We start from the raw sequence: 25,129 nt of genomic DNA on the forward strand, positions 1-25,129 counted from the left end.
TGTTTTTTCCCTCTAACGTGCTATTTTTTATTGCCTAAATTTATCAAGTGCACATGCAACAAGTGCACTCCTAGCGTAATTACTGGTATGCAGGAACAGCTTTACACTGATCAAAAAACACACATACACACAAAAACAAGCATCTAAAAGAAGCCGCTTCTCAATAACTACAACATAAAAAAAAACGAAACAAATAAAAATTAAGGAAAACGCTGGAGGCAACTTTGATTTAAGAAGTTTTTCATTTCTTCCAAAAAAAATAATAATAATAATAAAATAACAAAAATATAACTGAAACTTTGTTGCTAACACATTAAAACATGACATAATAAACATATTTACATTTGTTTTGATTATAAATATACATTATATACAAAACAATGCTATAAAATGTAAAAAGTTCAGTGCTCTTGATTCATCATTAAATTATTGAAATGCTAGTTAAACAAAACAAACAAAAAAAAAATTATAGCAAGCTGCAGCCAACACATCTATTATTGAATTCTAGTCTCGTATTCAGGTGAGCGAACCATTACCGCTATGGTTGGATATCAAGAAAAAAAACAATGGAGACATTAGAGTTCTAGCTCAGTAGTGAATCAGTGTGTATTTTTTTTAAACATTACAGAATTAAGCAATGCGTCACAATAAACCGATATAGCTGCTGTAAATTTTCTTGTCCCTGCTTCCCTCCAAATATTAATTTTGGTTATAACAAATCATAGAATTCTCACAGCTATCAACATTATTGCTTAAACGAAATTTGATTCAATAGCACAACAGAATTGAAAAACCTCCTAGCCTATTGAACTGACATTTTGCATTTCAAAATCCTTTTACAGGAAAAAGACACTGATACAGATTTAGATGAACAGCATTTTGAATGTTTGGACAGAGCTAGAGTTAAGTCACTGGAGAGTTTATGTTATGGCAATAACAGTCATGGTATATAAGTTAAATAACATAATGCACTTAATTGGAATAAACCTACATTTATATATGTTAATAAGGGCATTTGATGCAGTTTCACAACATTAAGGCTGTGGAAAACAGACCTGTCACCAAACTGATAGTGTTCGCTATTTAAAAAGACAATAAAGTACTAAATCACAATTCTCAGTAGTGCAAAAGGAATTATTAAAAAGTGGCCAACTTCATTGACTTGTCATGCAACATAAGGCTTTGACTACTACAGTTTGCTGGCTAAAGACTTGCACAGGCTACCAACCTGTGTGCATTATTTAATAACAGGATTAACAGAAATGTCCACACAGCACTTTCCACGATCATGTCCCAAAACCTCTTTAGCAGGGTAGAAATTTCCAAGAAATCTCCTAGCTTAATACTGTTCAGGTATTACATGTGAAAGTAGTGAGCTTCACCCAACACGACTTGGATTCTTGGGACATTCTTTAGGCACTTCTAAACACAGCAGGAGAACAATCTTGATAGCAAGACTTGCATTCTGCGTAGCAAACTTTATTCCATTCACTTTCTTCTGGAGATGTTCTATGATATGAATTGCCAACAGCCATTGCTGGCACAGCAATTTATATTGCAATTTTTTAACAAGTAATGTGAAGCCTCAAAAGGACACTTTAAGAAACCAGCTTGAAATCATATGTCTATTTGAAAGAAAATGTATAATCCAGTTTGTTACATTCTGTTGATTGAGTTCCTAAACGTCTAGGAGAGCCCAGGAGTAAAAAGTCTTTTGTGACTCCTGCAAATTCACAGTCTGTTCCCTTCAGCTCAGAATATTCAGTCTTCTGAAAGCAGCATGTTGCACATATGTGATCAAAATCACCTCCAGTCCTGAATCACTGAATTGTAAACATGGCTACACAGCATGCCTCCATTCTGTGGCCTTTGAGAGGATGTGACAGTTGCATTTCTGAACTTACACCTAAAAAAAACAAAAAAAAAAACTGCATAAGTAAAGGGAAAGAGTCATAAAAGGAATTAGATCTAAATCTCAATAGCTAGACTCAACACAGTCACATGATGATACCTGGGATTTTGCTGCAACTACAAAGATTGAAGGACTGGCAGAACAGAATTAGGGAACTAGCTTAGAATAGACCTTGCCATTGTGCCTTGAATAGATAAGGTGACGGGGTCTCTAAGTTGTAACTAATGGAAATAAAAACGATTGGCAAAGTACAATATAGCCACTTCAAATTGTGAATACATACATGTTTATTGTAGTATAGTGTACAAAATCTAAAAATGTACAATTGGGACCTATTACCTGAAGAAAGCCTATTACTTTGACGATATTACAATTCATTAAACAATACACTTTATGCACACAAGGCGTTTACTTTTCCCCCCTGGATGCCAGAACTCCTGCTTAAAAATGTATCCAAGCCCTGGTTCACACTGGAGCGTTTTGACCTGTCAAATCGGCGGCAATTGACATCTATGGCACCGTCCAAATCGGTGTGACACCGCATTTGTGGCGCTGCACCGATTTCAGAGTCATTCTGTACTACTTTTTGCGATTTTGGGCTGCGATTTACATTAACATCTGTGCAGAAACCTGCACAGATGTCTCTGAAATCGCGTCCGAAATCAGGACTGACATGCGGGAGTGAACTCGTGTGAGAACTCGTGTGAGAACTCGTGTGAGAACTCGTGTGAGAACTCGTGTGAGAACTCGTGTGAGAACTCGTGTGAGAACTCGTGTGAGAACTCGTGTGAGAACTCGTGTGAGAACTCGTGTGAGAACTCGTGTGAGAACTCGCGCGGCTTCATTCCCGCAGCTCAGTGTGAACCTGGGCTCTAGCTGAATATTATTTTGTTATGGCCATTAAAATGCATTAAATGGTCAAATGTACCAAAATGTGTCTAGCGCGTTCAGTGTTTATTTTGCTCTTTAGTTCCTCTCTAGAGTGCGCTTTCTTCCGTTTTAGTAAATCAACCTCATAGCCTAATATAGGTGCTTTTGCAGGCTAAACCACCCTAGCGGTATGATTATGTCAGATTTTTGCAACTCAAAGCGGTACAATTGTTTTGCATAGAAATTTGGCGTTTTATATTGTAGGCCTGTAATTCTTAGTAATAACACACTTAAATCTGTCCAAACCAGAGTCTAGTAGGGATCCCGGGTATGATAAAGTTTGAAACACAAAATCATAATATAATAAATAGGTATAAATAATTATAAAAAAATATATAATAATAATAATAATAATAATAAAATGAATTTCCCCACGATTCACTACCACTCAATTCTGCAAGTGTTCTAATTTATTATCGCTGTTTTCTAGCTGGTCTAAAACCATTTTTGACATAAAGGGACGCTTTTTGGTTGCCATGGACAATCTCAAGTTTCCAGGCAGAAAGAACAGTATAAATAACATACAACTGCATGCAGGGCAATGGACAAACAACTAGGGACAAAAGGGATGTGAAATGATTTCATACAAGAAAGTAATCTGTAAGATTACAGTGTACTGTAAGTGTTATGTTTTGTGTACTTTTTGCATTTGCCGACAGGCGTTGCGACGTTCGCAGGGAACGGAGCCTGGCCTCCAGCGGACTCAGTGGGGGGGCATCGCAGGATTGGCTCAGGGTTACAGCTAATGGTACTGAAATTTAACCCCGAGCCACACTCGGGAATACCGCTAGGGAGGTTAAGAAAAAAAGTGTGTAAAAGCGTTTTTTTAAGCCCAGTGTGCATGAGGCCTAATGACTTGTACACACGATAGGAATTTCTGATGAAAACAGTCTGATGGCATTTTTTCATCAGAAACTCCTATCGTGTGTGGGCCCATAGGATTTTTTTTCCATCAGAGTAAAAAAAATAGAACATGTTTTAAATTTATCTGATGGAATAAAATCCGATGGGAAATTCCGATCGTCTGTGTGGAACTCAGTTGGAGAAAATTCCTACGCATTCTCAGAAGCAAGTCGACACATGCTCTGAAGCATTAAACTTCATTTTTCTCTGCTCGTCGTAGTGTTTTACGTCACCGCGTTTTGTACGGTCGGAATTTTGTCTGACAGTGTGTAGGCAAGACTGATGGAAGACAACTTGATCGGAATTCCGACAAAAAATTCCATCAGATTTTAGTCCATCAGAAATTCCTATTGTGTGTACAAGGCATTAGGCTCGGTTCACATTAGGGCGGCTGCAAAGTCACCGGACTCTGAATCCGCCCCACACAACACGACTTCAGCATGGCTTGCAAAGGACTTCTTTAACCCCCCTGGTGGTATTCCCCAGTCTGACTCTGGGTTACATTTCTGTGCTACGATCGGTAACTCCGAGTCAGACTCTGGCTCGCCTCGCTGAATCCACAGGCTTGGTTTACTTACCTTGTCCCTGGATCCAGCGATGCCACCGTGCTGTGTGAGCGAGCAGGCGCTCGCTCGATTCACACAGTGCCTCTGTGTGCCGCCGATCTCTGTTCCCTGCGACGTTACGACGCACGGGGGCGGAGAACGGCGCCAAATTCAAAAAGGTAAACAAACACATTACATACAGTATACTGTAATCTTATAGATTACAGTACTGTATGTAAAAAAATACACACACCCCTTGTCCCTAGTGGTCTGCCCAGTGCCCTACATGTTCTTTTATATAATAAAAACTGTTCTTTCTGCCTGCAAACTGTAGATTGTCCATAGCAACCAAAAGTGTCCCTTTATGTCAAAAATGGTTTTAGAGCAGCTAGAAAACAGCGATAATAAATTATAATCACTTGCAGAATTGTGCGATAGCGATTTGTGGGGAAATTCGTCATAAAAAAATTAAAGTAATGACAGCGACAATTCTGCAACTGAGCAAATTTCAGTGATTTTGAGTTGATTACATTATTGAATAATTTTTATTATAATTATATTATTATTTGTTATAATTTATAATTTTGTTTTTAAAAAAATGTCATACCCGGGATGCCTACTAGACTCTTGTTTGGTCAGATTTAAGTGAGTTATTCCTAAAAAATTACAGGCCTACGGTATAAAACGCCAAAATTTCCATGCAAATAATGGTACCGCTTTCAGCACCTAAAATCTGAAATAATCATACCGCCAGGGAGGTTAATAGAAGTCGATGCACGCCGCTCCAAAGTGGCTCCCAAACAGTGCAGGAACCTTTTTCTAAGTTGGAGCGACATAGAATTGTTCCATTGCACTGAATGGAGCGTGACTTGGTTGCCTGACAAGTTGTGCCAGTGTGAACCGACACTTAGAGGTTGATTTACTAAAGGCAAATCCACTTTGCACTACAAGTGCACTGCAAGTGCACTTAGAAGTGCAGTTGCTGTAGATCCAAAGGGGGCATGCAAGGAAAATAAAAAACAGCGTTTTTTCTTGTACATCACTGGATGATAAAATCATCAGAGCTTCCCCTCATTTCAGATCTACCCCTCAGATTTACAGCGACTGCACTTCCAAGTGCACTTGTAGTGCAGAGTGGATTTGCCTTCAGTAAATCAACCCATAATGCCACATACACACGATCGGTTCATCCGATGAAAACGGACCGATGGATTTTTTCATCAGATATCCGATGAAGCTGACTTTCATCAGTCTTGCCTACACACCATCAGTTAACAATCTGATCGTGTCCAACGCGGTGACGTAAAACACAATGACGTGCAGAGAAAAAAGTTCAATGCTTCCGAGCATACGTCGACTTGATTCTGAGCATGCGTGGATTTTTGACCGATGCATTTCCCCACAGACGATCGTTTTTTATATCAGTTTTTTAACCATCAGATAATTTTAAAACAGGTTCTAAGTTTTTTCACCGATGGGAAAAAAAACGATGCGGCCCACACACGATTAGTTCGTCCGATGAAAGCGGTCAATCGGACCGTTTTCACAGACGAATCGATCGTGTGTACAGGGCATTAGTGTCAATGTTGCAGTTTGTTAATTTCTGTACTGGTAAGCAAACATGTTGTCTAAGGCCCGATTCACACCTATGCAGGTTGCAGTTTGCATATTCCTGTTTTGCATTTTTCAATACATGTTTTTGATCCATTGAAGTCTATGGAATCAAAAACCAGAAAAAAGTCAGACCCTTTCCATAAAATGCATAGATGTAAACTACATCCATAGGAAACCATGTTAAATGGACAGTAGTGTGTTTCTGCAAAACTGAAAACGCACTAAAAAATGCATAGGTGTGAACCAGGCCTTAAACTGCTAACAGATTCTCTATAAAGATGACCTGTACTGAAAGAAATATCTAAGTATCATTGCTGCACTTCTTTTCAAAATACTAGTTGCATGGCTATCACCAGCTTCTGTACTTCATTGAAAGTCAGAACTTATCAGCTGCTTGCATGTGAGGGATTCCAAGCAATAAAGCCATAAGCATCAGAACTAAAGCTTTGCAATTAAAATTTTCTGAATGAGAGTTCAGGTCAATGGTATCCACATTTCTATTTGTGCATATACAAAGCTTTTTTATTTTTATTTTGTTAGGTCAAATCAGAATTTTTCCAAAAAGGGCTTTTTCTTTTATTTTTTTTAACCAATACTGCATAGATTCCACAAACAAAAATAAATATGTATAGATGTCTACATACAGAGAAAACCTTGCACAGTAGCATACAGGTACATGCATATTCGTGCATGCATGCTTTCCTTAAAGCCGAATTTCACCCAAAAATTGAACTTCCGCTACTAAGGGGGGTCCTAGTTTTCACAGGTACCCAGCTCCCATTTCCTCTCCTGGCACCGAGCGGAAGTTAACTTTTCTTCCTCCCTCCCTCCAATCTTCTGGGACATGTCACAGGTCCCAAAAGATTGCCCAGCCATTCACAACCCTCTGTGCGGCTCGCGCATGTCCCGCTGTGAAGCCAGGTGCCCACACTTGCAATGCCGGCACCGCAGAGATGAGGGGGAGAGAAATTAGGCTCCAGACGGCCATATCGCTGGACTTTGGGACAGGTGAGTGTCTGTTTATTAAAAGTCAGAAGCTACACTTTTTGTAGCTGCTCACTTTTAAATGGGTGAAACCCCACTTTAAATAGAAGCCATATATTATAAATATACGTAGAAATCATATTGGTTTTGGGCAAAAAAAATGTATAGGTTTACCATTTAACATTGTTTTTTTCTTATAGCTATTCATATTATAACAAAGGATTCTCTGAACCTAAATAAACAAACTACAAAGCTTGCTTTGGGGCTTCCATTTTTCTTGCTGCAAAAATCTTGGACTATGCAGTCTGATATGGGATGAGTCCCTGCTGCTATGACCCATTGACTTCTGTAAACAAAAGCTTTCTTTCGATATAGGTGAGAATGATACAATACTTAATGAGGCAAAAGGAGAATACTAGCTGTGTGCTGACAGAAGACTAAAGAAGAAATATTTTAAAAAGGTATTTTTTTTTAGTTGTGACCCATAAACAATAAAGAGAATATGTGAAAAACATTTGTACATTTCTTTAAGGAACTGTTGTGCTATCTAGGTGATTCATCTCTGGCATAAGGAGAAGTATCGGCTTCACTAGAAACATTATCCGGTGAGTGGTGTGGAGCAGTGGTGTCCTTACCTCTGTAGCTATCACACATTCGTTCAGTTCCTCTGCTATCACATAAATTGACTGGTACATTGAATCCCTTGGGGAACATATCGTTGATATTCTACACTCTGGCTTTTCACTGAGAAGGAAAAGAAAAAAGCTCATGAGCAAACAATGGTGGTAGTTAAAGTCTATGTTCTGTTTCTACATTTTTAGAAGGAATTATACCATATCTGTATGCATATACATTTAACTTGAATTAAGTATACTATGATTATCTACAGAACAGGTTATTGATTCTGCAAAAGTTTCTTAGCTTGAAGAAACGATTTGAAATGGTACTTTTTAAAGGGAACCTGTCAGGGGAGAAATTAATGGCAGTGCAAAATTTTAGCTCTAGCACTCCAATTTATGTTTTTTTTTTCAAGTCAAGAAGATAAGAAAGGTTAAGGGTGGCAGCCCTGGAACTTCCAGCTTTAAAACAAGTCAGCAAAACAAAAAAGTTGTATACGGTAGACATGATTTTGGGCATTTATTTTTAAATCAGTTTCTGTGTCACTCTAGGGAGGACCCTAGATTCCAGGCCCAAGTGGTAAACAGGGCTTCAACTTCTGATGAAAGCCAGCAATAAGCCAACACCCTCCAGGGAAAAGACAATTAAGAGGGTGTGGGGTGGGATTAAAAAATATGGTATGGTATACCTTGGGCTCCAGGCATTGCCCCTCTGTTGGAATGGAGCACTGGCTTTAACTTTCAGTTTAATGTTAGGGCAAAGCTTAAAGCTGAACTAAAGTCCTGCTTTCAAAAACTGGGAGCAGACAGTGTCCTAATATATTTAAAGCGCTGCATGAATTATCGTCACTATATAAAGTACCTTACTATATACTTACCTCTCCTTTAACAGCCTGACATTTGTCCCTGGCATCTTCTGCGGCCGTCTTCATTGGCTAGTGTGGGATGACAGACATTACGCATTCACTGTGCTGGAATGTAATCTGAGCTGTACAAGCATCTCAGATTACATTTCAGCACAGTGCATGCGTAATGTCGTGCCACATTAGCCAATAAAGACAGACGCAGAAGATGCCAGGGCCAAATGTCAGTCCCTCTATCCCTTTTACTAGTTACTAATAGATATTCCAAGAAATTACAAGTGGAAGGAAATGCAATAATTCATAAAAATAAATACATCAGGATAGAAATATTTTACTAAAGAGTTTCAAATGAAAACTGCTGGAAAGGGTCAAGGCTTTACTTGGGAAATTACAGATGGAAAGTTAAATTAATTGCTTGTTATAAAACGCAGTAGAGAAAGTTCTTTAAAGAAATATATGTTAATACTAAGGCCCATTTTTTTTTTCTTTTAGAATTGTGGCTATATGTAAATTCAGCATTAATTACAAAAGTGGTATATGTTTTTTTTTCTTTTTGTCTTACCTGTGTAAACGAAGTGGGTATTTCTCGTCTTCTAAACATTTCTCACTATTGTAAAAATTGTCTCCTTTTGCAATTCCATTGCCAACACCAATTAGTCCATTGGTTATATTACAGTCTAATGTATGGTTTTTTAACTTGTAGTTTGATTTATCCAGACCAAAATCCACTTCAATATCCTTCTTTTTGTTTATATTCTTTAACTGTGAGGCTGGTATCAGGTTGTCTTTTTGGAAATCCGATAAATTGTTCATCGTCTTTGTGTCTTGCTGTGGTTGTTGACGAAAATGTCTAACAACAATGAAGATCATGCACAACAGGACTAGGAGTCCCACCATACCAGCACCCATAAACACGGCAACCCAGGGAAATTCCCGAGCCTGGAATTCGCAGTGGCTTCCCATGAACCCAAAGGGACAGACACAAGCAATGTTTTTTTCATAAGGCACAACATGACACGATCCCCCATTTTTACAAGGGTTCACAGCACACTCATCTATGGATTTGACATCACAGTTTTTCCCAGTAAATCCAGGTGAACAAATGCAGCCATAGTCACCATGCAAGTCATAGCAGGTACCACCATTGGAACATGGGTTCTTTGCACAGTGATTTATGTTAATAGCACATGTTGGGCCTCCGTATCCAGAAGGACAGCGACACAGCTGTGCGTAACCAAAGACATAACACTGACCACCTGTTAAGGACAAATATAATATATTAATTATTTAACAATATGGAATACATATAGCCTAAACACATTTCATTATCCGACTCTCTGCTAGGGGGATGCAGTTTATTTTTTTTGTTGACTATCACCAAAACTGAAAGGGAGGTCAATAGCCAAAAATGTTTAACTCATCACCATTACAGGAGGTGAGGGGAAATCCTTGCCTGAGGACTCCTGTTCCAGTGACATGGTCTAATAGAGCATTTCCCTCACTTTGGAGAGGCTTCCTTCTGATTTCCTGCTTTGTCTATTGGGCAGAATGTGAAGAGAAATCTGCCCAATGAGGCACAGATGGCAAAAAAATACTCTTTCCTATTCCACCCAAAATGAATGTAACTATGAAAAAACATAGTTGTTGGCTTTAGATATATTTTAAAACACATAACTAGAAAATCCAGAATGCATATAATATGTATTTCTGCAATGAACTAGATACAAAGTCAGCCAAAAACCAATAGTGAAGTAGTCAGTGCCCAGTAATGGGTGGAATCACCAGTTAAAGTTATGAATTATCTCAGGCTGTTGTAGACAACATTTTAACAGCAGTTCTTCACCTGCTCTCCCATGACACAATTACAGCACTCATTTGTAGTAGTCAGAGTACAGACTTAAATTTTCTATTTATTTATATGAAGAATTACAACCCTCTCTCTGCTCCCAACAACATATATGCACTATATGGCATCTTTGGGTATTGGGGCGCATGTAACTTTCCTCACTGTCATAGTCCTTGAGCTTGGTGTCAGACTCCTGATGATCCTATAGGGCAGATCTCTGGGGACCATGTCTGATACACTTGGGGACCTTTTCCATAAAATTTTCCTGGTGATATTAATGTGTAGGTCTCCAGGTCTTTCCTTAACTCTCCCCATTAGCATACCCAGTTTGTACACACATAATACTAACAATTTAGACAGGGGGCAAATAACCTACTAGCATATTTTTGGAGTGTGGTAGGAAACCAAAAGCAGGGGACCCAGTTGCAAACACAAGGAGAACGTTCCAATTTCAGCACACAGTGTTCTGGTAGAGATTTAAACAAGGACCACAAAGTTGCTGTGCTGCCCTCGGTGGCTTCACAACCACTCACAAGGCCCGTACATTGTCACATGACCAATGAAGTAACACAGTGCTCCCCTGGTTTGCTGACAGTGCTGATTTTGGTATCAGCTAAGACAGGAAGGAGCAGTGAGGGAGTAGAGGCAAGGTGAGTATAAGGAGGTCAGAGATGAGGGGAAGGGACCCTGTGAAGAGACACAGTCACTTTGGCCTACATTGGCAAGGTGATAAAGTCTCCTTAAGGCTGCTCAATGTTCTCAAACAATTATGTAGCTTTGTATAAGTGTATTAGTGTGTCAAACATAAAGCTTGCGTCCCAGGAAGGTTATTTACTTAAAGCAGAAGCTTTAAATATGGAAATATGCTGTTGGTTTACTAAGAAAATGTATAAATTAATTTAAAAAACACGCACCATTTAAACAAGGATTGTTTGTACATTTGTCCTCTTTCTTTTCACAGTTAGAACCTGTAAATCCTAGTGGGCATAGGCAGGCATAGCTGGCACCCATCTCTCGTTCTCTACATGTACCACCATTAAAACATGGAGAATCTGCACAATTTAGCACACTGTGTTCACAGTGGGTTCCTTGATATCCTTGTGGACATTCACAGACATAGCCACTATCCACATCCTAGGAGAAAAACAGAAAAAAAATGTTATTATGATTATCAGGTATCTGATGCTTAAAGGGGCTGTAAAGGTTTGTTTTTTATTTTCTAAATAGGTTCCTTTAAGCTAGTGCATTGTTGGTTCACTTACCTTTTCCTTTGATTTACCTTCTAAATGATTTTTTTCTTTGTCTGAATCTCCCACTTCCTGTTCCTCCTCAGTAAGCTTGCCCCCTTCATCCAAGCCGTTCTGGCTGGGGGTTAGTGAGTGTGCTCGCCCCCTCCCTTGGAACTATATCCCTGCGGGGAGACGCTGTGTTCACCCCCCCAGCCAGAATGTTCACAGCGTCTCCCCGCAGGGATGTAGTACCAAGGGAGGGGGCGAGCATGCTCACTAACCCCCAGCCAGAACGGCTCGGATGATGGGGGCAAGCTTACTGAGGAGGAACAGGAAGTGAGAAATTCAGACAAAGAAAAAAAAACTTTTAGAAGGAAAATCGAAGGAAAAGGTTAGTAAACCAACAATGCACTAGCTTACAAGAACCAATTTAGAAAATAAAAAAAGAGATTTTTAATACAGCTTACCTGTAAAATCTTTTTCTTGGAGTACATCACGGGACACAGAGCGGCATTCATTACTATATGGGTTATATGGAGTACCTTCAGGTGTAGACACTGGCAATCTCAAACAGGAAATGCCCCTCCCTATATAACCCCCTCCCATAGGAGGAGTACCTCAGTTTTGTAGCAAGCAGTATGCCTCCCAAAATGGTCCTCAAAAAAGAGGGGTGGGAGCTCTGTGTCCCGTGATGTACTCCAAGAAAAAGATTTTACAGGTAAGCTGTATTAAAAATCTCTTTTTCTTTATCGTACATCACGGGACACAGAGCGGCATTCATTACTATATGGGATGTCCCAAAGCAATGCTTACAATGAGGGGAGGGAGAACATCTCCAAGACAAAAGGATTTAATTTAGAGATATACTCAAATCATAATAAATCCAACTTAGTTGAGAAAAATAATTTTAAATTTTAAATTTAACTCAAAAAAGAGGAGCCCCCGGAATCCGAGGGTCTCAAACTGCAGCCTGCAGCACTGCCTGCCCGAAGGCAGTATCAGTATTCCTTCTTACGTCCAACTTGTAGAATTTTGTAAACGTGTGGACAGAAGACCAGGTTGCCGCCTTGCAAACTTGAGCCATAGAGATCTGGTGGTGTGCTGCCCAGGAGGCGCCCATGGCTCTAGTAGAATGAGCCTTTAATGATACTGGAGGAGGCAACCCTTTCAAGCCGTAGGCCTGAGTGATTAATTGCTTAATCCACCTAGAAATGGTAGACTTTGCAGCTGCCTGCCCCTTCTTGGGCCCATCCGGTAGAATGAACAGCACATCTGTTTTCCGGATCTTCTTTGTAGCTTTAAGATAGGCCTTCATGGCCCTGACAATATCCAAGGTATGCAGCAACCCTTCCTTTCTGGAAGTAGGTTTAGGGAAGAAGGATGGTAATACCAAATCCTGGTTCAAATGAAAACTGGATATGACCTTCGGTAGGAAGGAAGGATGAGGGCGGAGAACGACCCTGTCCTTATGAAAAACAAGATATGGTTCCTTACAGGATAAGGCCGCTAGCTCCGAAACTCTTCTTGCGGAAACTATGGCAACCAAAAATACTAACTTCCTTGTCAGTAGAACCAAAGGAATTTCAGCCAACGGCTCAAACGGTTGTTTCTGTAAACTTGACAGAACAAGATTTAAATCCCACGGACAAAGCGGGGATTTAACTGGAGGTCTAATACGTAAGACCCCTTGAAGGAAGGTCTTAACCAGCGAGTGGGTGGCCAGCGGCCGCTGAAACCACACTGACAGAGCAGAAATCTGTCCTTTGATTGTGCTTAATGCCAATCCTTTATCCACTCCTAGCTGGAGAAAACTTAATACTCTATCGATGGTAAATTTGCGAGAAAGCCATCGCTTGGACTCACACCAGCCTACATAGGCCTTCCAGACCCTGTAATAAATCACCCTAGAGACCGGTTTCCTGGCTCTGATTAGGGTAGAGACTACTTTCTGAGACAGACCTCTACCCCTGAGAATCAGGGATTCAGCTTCCAGGCCGTCAAATTTAGATGCCGTAAGGCAGGGTGGAGGATCGGACCTTGCGATAGCAGGTCTGGCCGTAGAGGAAGAGTCCAAGGGTCTCCCACTACCATCTTTAGGATGAGTGAGTACCATGCCCTTCTGGGCCATGCTGGAGCTACCAGGATGACTGGTATGTGTTCCACCCGGATCCTGCGCAGCAGGCGGGGTAGTAACTGGAGCGGGGGAAACGCATAAAGAAGTTTGAACTGATGCCAAGGGCAAACCAACGCATCGGTTCCGCAGGCCATCGGATCCCTTGAGCGGGATATGAACCTGTCTAGTTTCTTGTTGAGTCTCGATGCCATGATATCCACGTCCGGCACTCCCCATCTTTGGCAGAGTGCTTGAAAGACTTGTGGATGCAGAGACCATTCCCCCGGCCATAGAGTCTGGCGGCTTAAGAAGTCCGCCTGAAAGTTGTCCACTCCTGGAATGAATATTGCCGATATGCAGGGCACATGCGCCTCTGCCCATAGGAGAATCAAGCTCACCTCTCTCTGAGCGGCTTGACTCCTGGTTCCCCCTTGGTGATTTATGTATGCCACGGCCGTGGCATTGTCTGATTGAATTCTCACCGGGAACCCCTGCAATTTTGACGTCCAAGCCCTGAGGGCTAGTCGAGCAGCTCTGAGCTCCAAGATGTTGATGGGCAACTGCTTCTCTGGCTTTGCCCAAGTACCTTGGCGAGTGCAACCATCCAAAATTGCTCCCCAGCCCGTCAGGCTGGCGTCTGTGGTCACTATCTTCCAAGCCACTGGGCTGAAAGACTTCCCCTTCAGTAGATTCTGAGGGTCTAACCACCAACACAGACTTTGTCGGACTCTTGATAAGAGCGGCAACGGGATATCCAAGGCCTGTGGCCTTCTGCTCCATGCTGACAGGATGGCTGCCTGTAGGATGCGAGTGTGGCTCTGGGCGTATGGTACCGCCTCGAACGTGGCCACCATCTTGCCTAGTAACCTCATACATAGGCGAATAGTCGGTTCTTTCTTGCTTAGAACCAGTAGGATTAATTCCTTGATGGCTTTTACCTTCCTCAGAGGTAGGAACACTCCTTGTTGTTCTGTGTCTAATCTCATGCCGAGATATTCCAACTGCCTTGTGGGCTGGAAAGCTGACTTTTCTCGATTTAGGACCCAGCCGAACCTCTCGAGGTATTGGACCGTGAGGGCCACTGCTCGCTCCAAGCCGGGAGACGAGTGGTCTATGACTAGGAGGTCGTCCAGGTATGCTAGGATCGTGACCCCTTGGATCCTTAGCTTGGCTAGGATCGGAGCTAGGACCTTCGTGAACACCCGGGGGGCCGTAGCCAACCCGAAGGGAAGCGCCACGAATTGGAAGTGACGCGAAGCCACCATGAAGCGTAGATATCTTTGATGTGGCTGATAAATTGGAACATGAAGGTAGGCATCCTTTATGTCTATGGACGCCATGAAGTCGTCCTTCTGGAGTGTGGCAGCTGCTGACCGCACGGATTCCATCCGAAATGAGCGGATCTTTAGATATGCATTTACCATCTTTAGGTCCAAAATTGGCCTGACATCTCCATTGGATTTTGGATGATGAATAGGTTGGAGTAGAAACCCAGCCCCTGTTCCAGGACTGGCCGGAATCCGAGGCGGATCGTTTGGAATCCTCGACTCCTGGAAATGAGGAGGAGGAAACCTTAGGAAATCTAATTTGTAGCCTGTGGCCACGGAAGACCGTACCCACTCGTCGGGAATGCTGGCTTCCCAAATCTCTAAAAAGAGTCGCAGCCTTCCCCCCACCTTCGTGGGTGGGGGCGCCCCTTCATAAGGTTGGCTTGGGGGCTGGTTTTGCTGGTTTGCGAAACCACTGCCTTTTGCCTCTAACAGCCTGTCCTTGTGATCTGCTGTTGAAGCCGAAGTTTGCTTTTGCAGGAGGCCGTCGATACTGCTTGGCATTAGAGGGCCCCTGCCCAGGGGAATACTGTCGTTTAAACGCAGGCCCCTGAACCTTCTTCTTAGTTGGCAAGAGAGTACTCTTGCCGTTTGAAATGGTCTGAATGTATTTATCTAGGTCTTCTCCGAAGAGTCGTCCTCCATGGAAGGGGAACCCTACCAGGAGCTTCTTGCATGGGGGCTCAGCCTCCCAGCTTTTTAACCATAAGAGTCTTCTCATATGGATAAGGGATAACGATAAACGTGACGCTTGCTGGATAGAATCCTTGATTGCGTCTACCGTAAAACATATGGCCTTAGGGACATCCGAAAATTCTTCTGCCTGCTGGGCAGGAATAAGTTTAAGCATCTGCTTAAATTGATCCGATAATGCTTGAGCGACCCCAATCGCAGCCACAGCTGGCTGTACTACTGCCCCTGCAGTAGTGAAGGAGTTCTTAAGTAGTGCTTCCAAGCGCTTATCAACTGGATCCTTGAACACCTGTATGTTTTCTACAGGGCATGTTAACGATTTGTTAACACATGAGATGGCTGCGTCCACTGCAGGAGTAGCCCATCTTTTGGAAAAATTTTCTTCCATAGGATATAGGACAGAGAACTTCTTAGGTGGTAAGAAGATCTTATCTGGCCTGTTCCAATCTTGGAACAAAACTCCCTCTAATAGAGGATGGATCGGAAACACAGCATTGCTTTGAGGCGCCCTCAGTGAGCCCAAAGCTGAAACCGTCGATACCTGGAGATCTGGTACTGGCAAGTTGAATGCCCTATGGACCAAGTCCGACAATCCTTGAATCCACCAGCTCTCCCTCAGGGAGACTGCCCCAGACTCCTCTGTATCCGGATCTTCGATCCCTGAACCTACTTGGTCCTTGTCCAAGAGGTCGTCCAATTCCCCTGAGGAAAGGACCTCCTCTTCTGAGGGTCCGCGCTCGGGCGACGGAGATCTATTCCGCTTACTGCCCCGCATAGCTGCGGCTATCATTTTACCCATGCTTTTCTGCATCTCTTTTAAAGAGGTGAGTAATACCTCCTCCGTGACCATCTTAGGGCTGGACTGACCCGCGTCAGCTCCAGCCCCAGATCCCGATGGCCCCAAGGCTCCCTGTGGGGAAAGCAGCGGCATAGCTTTGTCCGAGACCTCAGACTCTCTGGGGGAATCCCCACCTCTTGTACCCTTGTTTTTTGATGCCATGGTACAATACCGAGGTACACCTGCTACTTATTGGTACCTGGGACTTATAAATAGTTAAATGCCCAAACACCTGTTTGGGGGATAAAAAATGCTTCCTCTCCCCTAGATGACACTTTCTTTATTTTTTTTTGTTTTTTTTTTTTTTTTTTTTTTTTTTTTTTTCAAAAAAAAATCTTTTTTTTTTTTTTTCTCAAATCTAGGAAAGAAAAAACATTCTGTCCCCCTGAGTAGTATTGCAAGAAAAACTATGAGATGGAAAAGAAACAGCCTATTCCTAGGCTTGAAAACAGTCTTCTGAAGACTGCAATATTCTTTCTGGCCACTGTGTGTCCTCGGCGCCCCGTGCTTGCCGTTCTGGTCTTTCCTCCTCAGTTCCAAAGTATTGAATGAGCTATATGGAACAAACAAGGAAGGGCCGCCCCTTCCTTAAGCCACTGACCCGCCCTTCCCCCCCAGCAATCTCAAACAGGAAATGCCCCTCCCGACAGGGGGGGGGTGGGGTTGGGAGGAAGGGACCTCTCTGCTCCAGCAAACTGCAGCCTGCAGCTTGGAACCATGAGGAGGTCAGCGTTTTGCCTGCTTTGCAGGCCGTGAGGAGGAAGACTGAATGGAGCATCGCCTGGAGGCTTGCAGGTAAGCACAGCTCTCTGACACACACATATAATTTTATATCACACAGGCCCCACTCAATGCTTTTCCAACACTACAAGGGAGGTCACATCTTATGGGGAATAATACATATAGAGCCATCCTATCTTTATGATATGTGACTAGTTTGCCAGATGCAGTGCATAACTTTAGGCATGTCCCCTGTGACCCCCCAGAAAAAACCTGCTAAGAACCAAGTTCCGCAAGTTTTCCCCTCACTTACCTGCTCCATGCCGCAGGACTTTGCCAAGCAAGAGGCCCAATCTTCCCCCATCTCGGTGGGGATGTCTAGACCTTCAGGCCCTGGGTTCCTATGAAGGATCCACTGTCCTGGGCCCATATAGCACTCTGGCAACAGAAACATTAGGCACCCAAAGGTTTCTAAGTTCTGGGCCCAGGGTCCAGCTCTCTAAAAAGAAAAGCATTATGGGCTATACCCCAAGGGTTTGGGGTCCGGTTACTGACCACTTTAGCGCTGAGGCTTTTTTGGACAGAACCGGTTAGCTCACCTAATCCCAAGGATGTGGAGGCAAGCTAAACCATGACTAACACCTAAGACACTGGCGGAAAAACTGAGGTACTCCTCCTATGGGAGGGGGTTATATAGGGAGGGGCATTTCCTGTTTGAGATTGCCAGTGTCTACACCTGAAGGTACTCCATATAACCCATATAGTAATGAATGCCGCTCTGTGTCCCGTGATGTACGATAAAGAAAACAAACCTTTACAACCCCCCCTTTAAGGAATATAAATATTATACCGATAAAAGTAATTAATAATAAAAAAAAAACTATTTTCCAGCCTCTGTTTTTAACAAGTATGAGTTAAACCCTACTCCTCTTCACTACTCTAGGAAAAAAAGTTTGGCTGAAGCTGAACTTTAAGAGAAATCAAAACATACACTAGTACGGAATGGCAGAGAGTGTTTTAAAACAAAAGAGGACAGTTCCCCAAAGCAGTAAACATGCATTACGAATGTTGATAGTGAAAACAGATGCAAGAGAGAATCTAGTTCAAGCAAGTCAACTGTATTTCTAGAAAAACAAGGAAGGTAGAAAACAAGGACATTACCTCCTATACCGCTAAGAACAAATTCAACGTTTTTAGCAAGCCTAACTTCACTAATATATCAACATGGGCAGCACCTTCATAACAGAAATCTTAAAATCTAGTTTCCCTGAATGTGCACTTATTTTTTTTTTTATATGGCTGCTAGGTATAATGCAGCTGTGTTGGATATTTTATAAGTTATAATAGACTTTCAATAAAAAACTGGGAAACGACTTCTGCACATTTGCTCTGTCCAATTGTCCATCTGCCGACTAATCTCTTTTCTGGCAGCCTAAAGGGCTCAGCACTTGCTAACTTTCTTCCATGCCTGTAATTAAATGCTTTTCTGCATGCTCTCCAGGCTGTCAATCTGTGATACACTGGTACAATTTTGAGTGTAAAAGTGAGAGCCACATTGTTCGGTGGCACTAAGTGCCAGTGGGGGGTAATTCTACTTTTCAACCATAGTGGAATACCTCTTTATATTTACAATATACAGCTAAGAATGACAAGGTCACAGGCTCAGTAACAGATTTAAAAATATTTTTCTTACTGTGCAACTGCCGCCATTCCTGCAGGGGTTACTATCACACTGATTGATCTTCTCTTCACAATTGACCCCAGTATAACCAGCTCGACAAGAACATGTGTAGCTGCCCTGTCCCGTGTTCATGCACGTGGCTCCATTTTTGCAGGGTTTATGATGAGTGCAGTAGTTTAAATCTGTAACAAATCAAATCCATTAGTAAAACATTAATATTAATCTAGTCTCCCCAATGCCTTTTAGTAGATCAACTATAGCAGTAAATCAGAAATCATTCATAGCAAACTGCTGAAAGAACTTTTCAGGTTGCTAGGGTTTAATGCATAATACTGAAACCTACGGTATTTAAATGCAAATCCAGACAAAATGTGTTTGTTTGTTCTGAATACAATGCAAAGGGGTTAGAACCTCCGTTGGTTACTGTTTTTTCCCTTATTAGGAATCTTTACTCTTACTTCCTATCCTAATAGGGTTAGAAAGACAGGAAGTGATAAGATATTTTTCCAGTGGGAACGCAGACCTTAACAACTTTTTTTTTTTAAAAGCGTAGATACATGTTAGAACTAGGGCTGCGACTTACGATTATTTTCATAATCGATTAATCGAAAAATCAGTTAATAACCTTAAAAAAAAAAAAATTGGTGCGATTTGCATTTTTTTTTTTTTGGACAATTTGTTGTTGGGCAGATTATAAAACACAAATTGCCACAAAAATGTTTTTCTGCAGCTTCTCCATTGAAGTATATTGAACCAAAAAAACTAAATAGCACTGTTTTGCATAAAAAAAAAAAAGTCCTTGCCCTTTCCAAATACACAGCAGCTGAAAAAATCATGGATGTGAAACCATGTAAATGAACGTAGTGTGTTTCTGCAAAAAGCACAGAGGTGTGACCCAGGCCTGAGATGTTTAGTAACATAATGGGGTTAAAAAAAACGAAAATTAGTACAAAAAGGAGCAAAATATCGCCACTGTAAGGGGTTAATTTTTTACTGTGGGACAGAGAAAGTAATATTTACCATAGAGATTTGCTCTTTTTGTACTATAAAGGGCTAAATTTTTTAACCTCATTATGTTACTGGCCGATTAATCGATTATGAAAATGGTAATTGATTAATTTCATAATCAATTAGTTGTCGATTAATCGATTAGTTGTTTCGGCCCTTGTTAGAACCTCTTTGAGTTTTAAACCCCTGTCTATCGTCCTGCCTAGTGATCCCAGTTCCTTCTTCAAAATTCACAACAAAAAAAATGAAAAATCAACTGAAATCACCCCATTTATTTTCTGTGGGGAGCAGAAACTTGCCAGCCTGTCATCCTTCACACAGAAGGGGTTTTTAACCTGTTAAGAACCAACTGAAAACCATCTTCAGAGTCTGTTGTGATCTTTAAAGATCTTAGAGAAATAATTAACTCACAATACATGCAGGTCATAAATGCTTATTACTGTTTGAAAATATGTTAATAAAAATACATTAATGTCCATAGTCTGAGCACAGATGAACTTTAACAATAACTATAAAAAGCAGGTCAAAGGATCCGAACTGTACACTTACCTTGGTCACAGAAAAGGCCACCCCAGCCTTCATCACAGATGCACTGCCATGGATTCTGACATGTACCATGTCTACATCCATTGTGGGGAATGCACTCATTGCAGAAACGACCTTGCCAGCCAGGGCGACATCTGCATAAGAGGAAAAAACAACATCAATCGCTGCCCATTGTGATGAGAAGTTAGAAAACGTATAAAGCCTCGTACACACGACCGAGGAACTCGACGGGAGAAACACATCGTTTTCCTTGTCGAGTTCCTTGTTAGGCTGTCGAGGAACTCGACAAGGCAAGTTTCTCCATTCCCATCGAGGAAATAGAGAACTTGCTCTCTTTTTGGCTTGCGAGTTTCTCGACAGTTTCCTCGACGAAAATGTACACACGACCGGTTTCCTCGGCAAAAAAATATCTCCCAGCAAGTTTCTTGCTGGTTTTTGCCGAGAAACTCGGTCGTGTGTACGAGGCCTAAGGAGGATTTAAACACACGCAGAAGCAACTAATACCAAAACTGCAGCTTAGACTGGGATGCATAATACTTTTTTTTTTTTTATTAAATACATTTTATTTAATATTTTTTTATTAGGCTAAGCCTAGGAATGTAGCATATAACTGTACAAGGTGATAAAATGAGTGAATACTAAATGACGTCACCTTAAAGACATCAATATTATATGAGATATGCAAAGTGACTTGTAAAAATAAAAGGCAGGATGTGATTTAGTAAAATGCTAAATGTTCTCAGAATTATATACAAACTATCACAAAGGGATTACTCATTTTCCTGAGATACAATCTTTGTGTTCACCATAAATCAACAAAAAACTATAGCCAACAATAGTATGAACTAATCCATTCATTTTCCTTAATACGTGCAGAAAAAAACCCAGACCAGCTTGCCCAGTTTATAGAATATAAGATGAATGGTCATTTCTTGTGTAGGTTTATACAGTAGAATAGGGAGTACTTACGAACATTCTCCAGGGCTGTTGCAGAAACCATTTTGCTCACTGCACCCATCCAGACATATTGCTATGGAAACACAATTTTGAATTATGGTTAATATTGTATGATGTGCCAGTTTGTCTTATGTATATATATATTATACATCAATGAGCAGACTGGTATGTAAAAAAAAAAAAAAAAAAAAAAGATATGTTGTAGTCAAAGGAAATCTATAAACATTTTCTACATGAGTGAAAAGGTATAAACTTATATGGAGGTATCTCAAAGAATGGAGGTGGCTTATTTTCCAATTGATAGTACAATAAGGAAGCCGACTACATGATCTGACAAACTGCTGCTACAGGCAAAAATATGAGACACAGAGACGGAGCAAGAAAATAAAACCCATAAGGCACCATTCACACCTGAGCATTTTGTCAACTCTCAACATCCTAAATCCAATGTATTTTAATGGTGGCTGTTCACAGATGAGCGCTCAGACATCTGTAGCTTGAAGCTCGGTTTACACAGGATCAAGCCCAGTGGACAGGAGCAAACTTGTTTTTGGGGCTGGATAACACATTCAAAGTGTAATAATGATTGTGAGGTAGGGACCTTACATTGTATGCTCCTGATGTCAATGTACAGTATGTAAAGCAATGCATAAAATTGTCTTTGCTGTATAAAGCTCAGTTCTGCATGCTGTCCCGCAACACTTGGCATTGCATGCCACTTGTGTTAGTTTGGAGTGGTGCCATTCATTCTGAAGCCCAGTGCACCTTATCAGCAGAAGTGCGCTGCAGCACAATGCACTAACATTGAGGATTTTCATTGAGGTGCATTTCAAGTGCATTTGTTTTGCCATGGTTGCCTGCGGTTAAAGTGCACAAAATGCATACTCTAATGCAGGGGTCTCCAAACTTTCGAAACATAGGGCCAGTTTATTGTCCTTCAGACTTTAGCGGGCCAGACTGTGGCCATTGGGGGTGGAAATTTTTCTTGGCATCAGTGGGAGTAAACATTGCCCCATCGTTGGTTTCATTGGGAAGAATAGTACCACATTTAGGTGTCAGTAGGAGAAATGGTACACCATAGTTGATATCAGTTGGCAGAATTGTCTCGTCTTGGTGGGAAGAAATAGTAGTCCAAGGGCCAGATAAAGCCACGCAAAGGGCCACATCTGGCCCCCGGGCCGTAGTTTGGAGACCACTGCTCTAATGCAATGCACCTCTGCAGTTAGATACCTGTAATAAATACAGTAAAACTTTGGTTTGAGAGCGTTTTGCAAGACAAGCAAAATGTTTTAATAAATTTTGCCTTGATATACAAGCGATGTCTTGATATAAGAGTAGCGTCATGTCACAACAGAGTATAAAAAAGAAGAGAGTGTAACAATATGGTTACATTTAATGAAGGTACAACATTTAGCAACTTATTGATACACTTAGAGGTGCCTCTCCTCTTTTATACCCTGTAAAAAAAATGCCTCTGCCCGGCTGACAGCTCCAGATCAGCATATTTTTTTATATAACACAGGCACACATATTGTTAGGTTACAGAGGGGATGGGATTATTTTATAGTAATTATGAGAGCAGCAGGAGCAGAGAGGGCAGGCGCTGACACGAGCAAACAGGTAGGGAGAGAGAGAACGAAGGAGAGCTGCGAATGATGGAGGCACGTAAACTGACCACGGTGTCAGGGCTCAGCAGCAGGTTACAGGGGGGAGGGTATAGCCAGGTAGGATCGGCCAGTTCTTTTTTAGGTGTTACAGGGGGCCAAATTACACAGCACTAGCACTGTGCTGTATAACATGCATCAGTTTTCTCTCTTTTTTTTAGGTAAACAAATGCTTTAAGGTTTGACATGCTGGGAATCCAGGTATCTGGTGCAACCTATTTTTTTATATTTTGCCAAAAAACTGGGTAATATATGTGCTAAAATTAACTTTTTTGTATTTTTTTTTGTAAAATGTGTTTACTAAACTTGTGCGGTAATATCGCGTGACATAAAAATATTGGAACTGACACTATTTTATTCTCTGGGATGTCTGCTTTCAGAAAATATATAATGTATGGGGGAGGGGGGTTTATATAATCTTTAGGCCCATTTTTTTTTAATCATGAGTGCAAAACAAAAAAGGTAAAACTGGCTCTGGCAGCGTAGGGGTTAAAAGGGGAGAGACCCTCCCTTTGTATAGATATTTATTTACTGTTGTGTCTTTTGGAAAGGAACAGAAGGGAAATCTCAATGGGGAAAAAAAACAAAAAAACTGACAGGTGATAACTCTTCCTGACTGCGTATACAATTTAAAAGAGCTGTATGTTTTTTTTTAACCCTTAAAACTTACATAGGTAGAATTGCGGCAAACCTGACAACGATTCATTAATGGTGGTGAATGTAGCCCAAATCTGTAAAAGGCCCTGTTCACGCTTGAGCGTTTTAAAGGTTTATTTTATTTTTAATTCACAGCCTGTTTCTTATGCCTTGTACATACGGTCAGCCTTTTGACCGTGCAAAAGTCCGCCGTGAGTCCGACGGAAAGAAAGAGAACAGATTATCTACCTAAGGTCCGTCGGACTTCCGAAAAAAAGGCAGATGTAGGCTACACACGGCCGGACTTTCCTAGAAAAAGCCAGTCTGACTTTTTTTTCCCCTCGGAAAATCCGGCCATGTGTACGAGGCACAACCGTGCATGCGCAAGATGCAGTGTGCCTTGTGAATGGTCCCGTAGTCTTCTGGGACCTGTGATGTATCTCAGAAGACTGCAAAGGAAGGAAGGAAGGCCAAACTTATGGATCATTTCGCTGCAGCGATCTGAGCTGGAAGCGGGATCGGGTACCTGTCAAATCCTGTGAGCAGGGTGCACACAGATCAGATTGGGTCTAAGCCTGCACGTCTGTCCCACAGCATGCGCTTTGCTATGTGGGCAGACAGAGAAGAGGAGGAGCGCACATCGCCTGCTGGGGACCCCAGAAGAAGGTTAGAACAGCTCTGTACAAATCATTGCAGAGCAGGTAAGTATAACAGGATTGTTTATAAAAAAATGGGACCCTTACAATCACTTTAATCTATAAAAAGGAAAGAGTGAGATCTGCCACATTCTTATCCTCAAGACCTTCACCCACAGACTGCTGTAGAACCAAAATGAGATACAGTAGATCCCATGTCTATCAACTAAGTTGGCATCTGCATGGGTTCAACTTCTCCCAGGTGCAGTCCAGCATCTTAGGTTGCTAAACGCACTGACAAGGGGGGGCTTTTCTGAAGAGGAGTTTTCCCACATAGAAATGCTATTTATCTTGTGGTGCACCTAAGCCATGGTCTTTTCTCTATTACCTGGCTGTAGGTATTCCTCCCTTTCCCACCTTCTCTTATTACCATTTTCCTTCATATGTTGTATTTGTTTAGCTGGGGCTCTCTTTCGTTCTGTGTTCCTGAGGGCTGGTGGGTCTCGCGTTCATGCACTTCAATTTCTTTACATTCCTACAGTTCCTCTCTCTCCTGCGGGGGCCACACATGTGTAGTGGTCACTCGCTGGCCATGACCGGATTTTCCGTCGGAAAAACCCTTGGATGTTTTTTTCCGAAGGAATTCCACTCAAGCTTGGCTTGCATACACACGGTCACACAAAAGTTCTCTGAACTTTCGACCGTCAAGAACGCGGTGACGTCCAACACTACGACGAGCTGAGAAAATTAAGTTCAATGCTTCCAAGCATGCGTCGAATTGTTTCCGAGCATGCGTCGGAATTTTGCGCGTTGGAATTGCTAGACTGAATTCGAGAACCTGCTCTCAATCTTTTGTTGGCGGAAATT

General features: G+C 41.7%; 1 protein-coding gene across 1 annotated transcript in view; it reads right to left on the minus strand.

Annotated features, from left to right (window-relative positions):
• Window positions 1-581: 581 nt before the first annotated feature.
• The window catches only part of DLL4 (delta like canonical Notch ligand 4), a 37,584-nt gene continuing 13,036 nt past the window's right edge, over window positions 582-25,129 (minus strand). The window contains exons 5-11 of the mRNA XM_040333711.1: window positions 21,340-21,400; window positions 20,374-20,504; window positions 18,829-18,998; window positions 11,129-11,348; window positions 8,931-9,624; window positions 7,524-7,632; window positions 582-1,906 (exon numbers count right to left, since the gene is read on the minus strand). Coding sequence (XP_040189645.1) covers window positions 1,901-1,906; window positions 7,524-7,632; window positions 8,931-9,624; window positions 11,129-11,348; window positions 18,829-18,998; window positions 20,374-20,504; window positions 21,340-21,400 — 1,391 coding nt within the window. The 3' untranslated portion in view covers window positions 582-1,900. The remainder of the gene's footprint in view (window positions 1,907-7,523; window positions 7,633-8,930; window positions 9,625-11,128; window positions 11,349-18,828; window positions 18,999-20,373; window positions 20,505-21,339; window positions 21,401-25,129) is intronic.

This window comes from Rana temporaria, chromosome 13, assembly GCF_905171775.1.
Source record: "Rana temporaria chromosome 13, aRanTem1.1, whole genome shotgun sequence".
Lineage (NCBI taxonomy): Eukaryota > Metazoa > Chordata > Amphibia > Anura > Ranidae > Rana > Rana temporaria.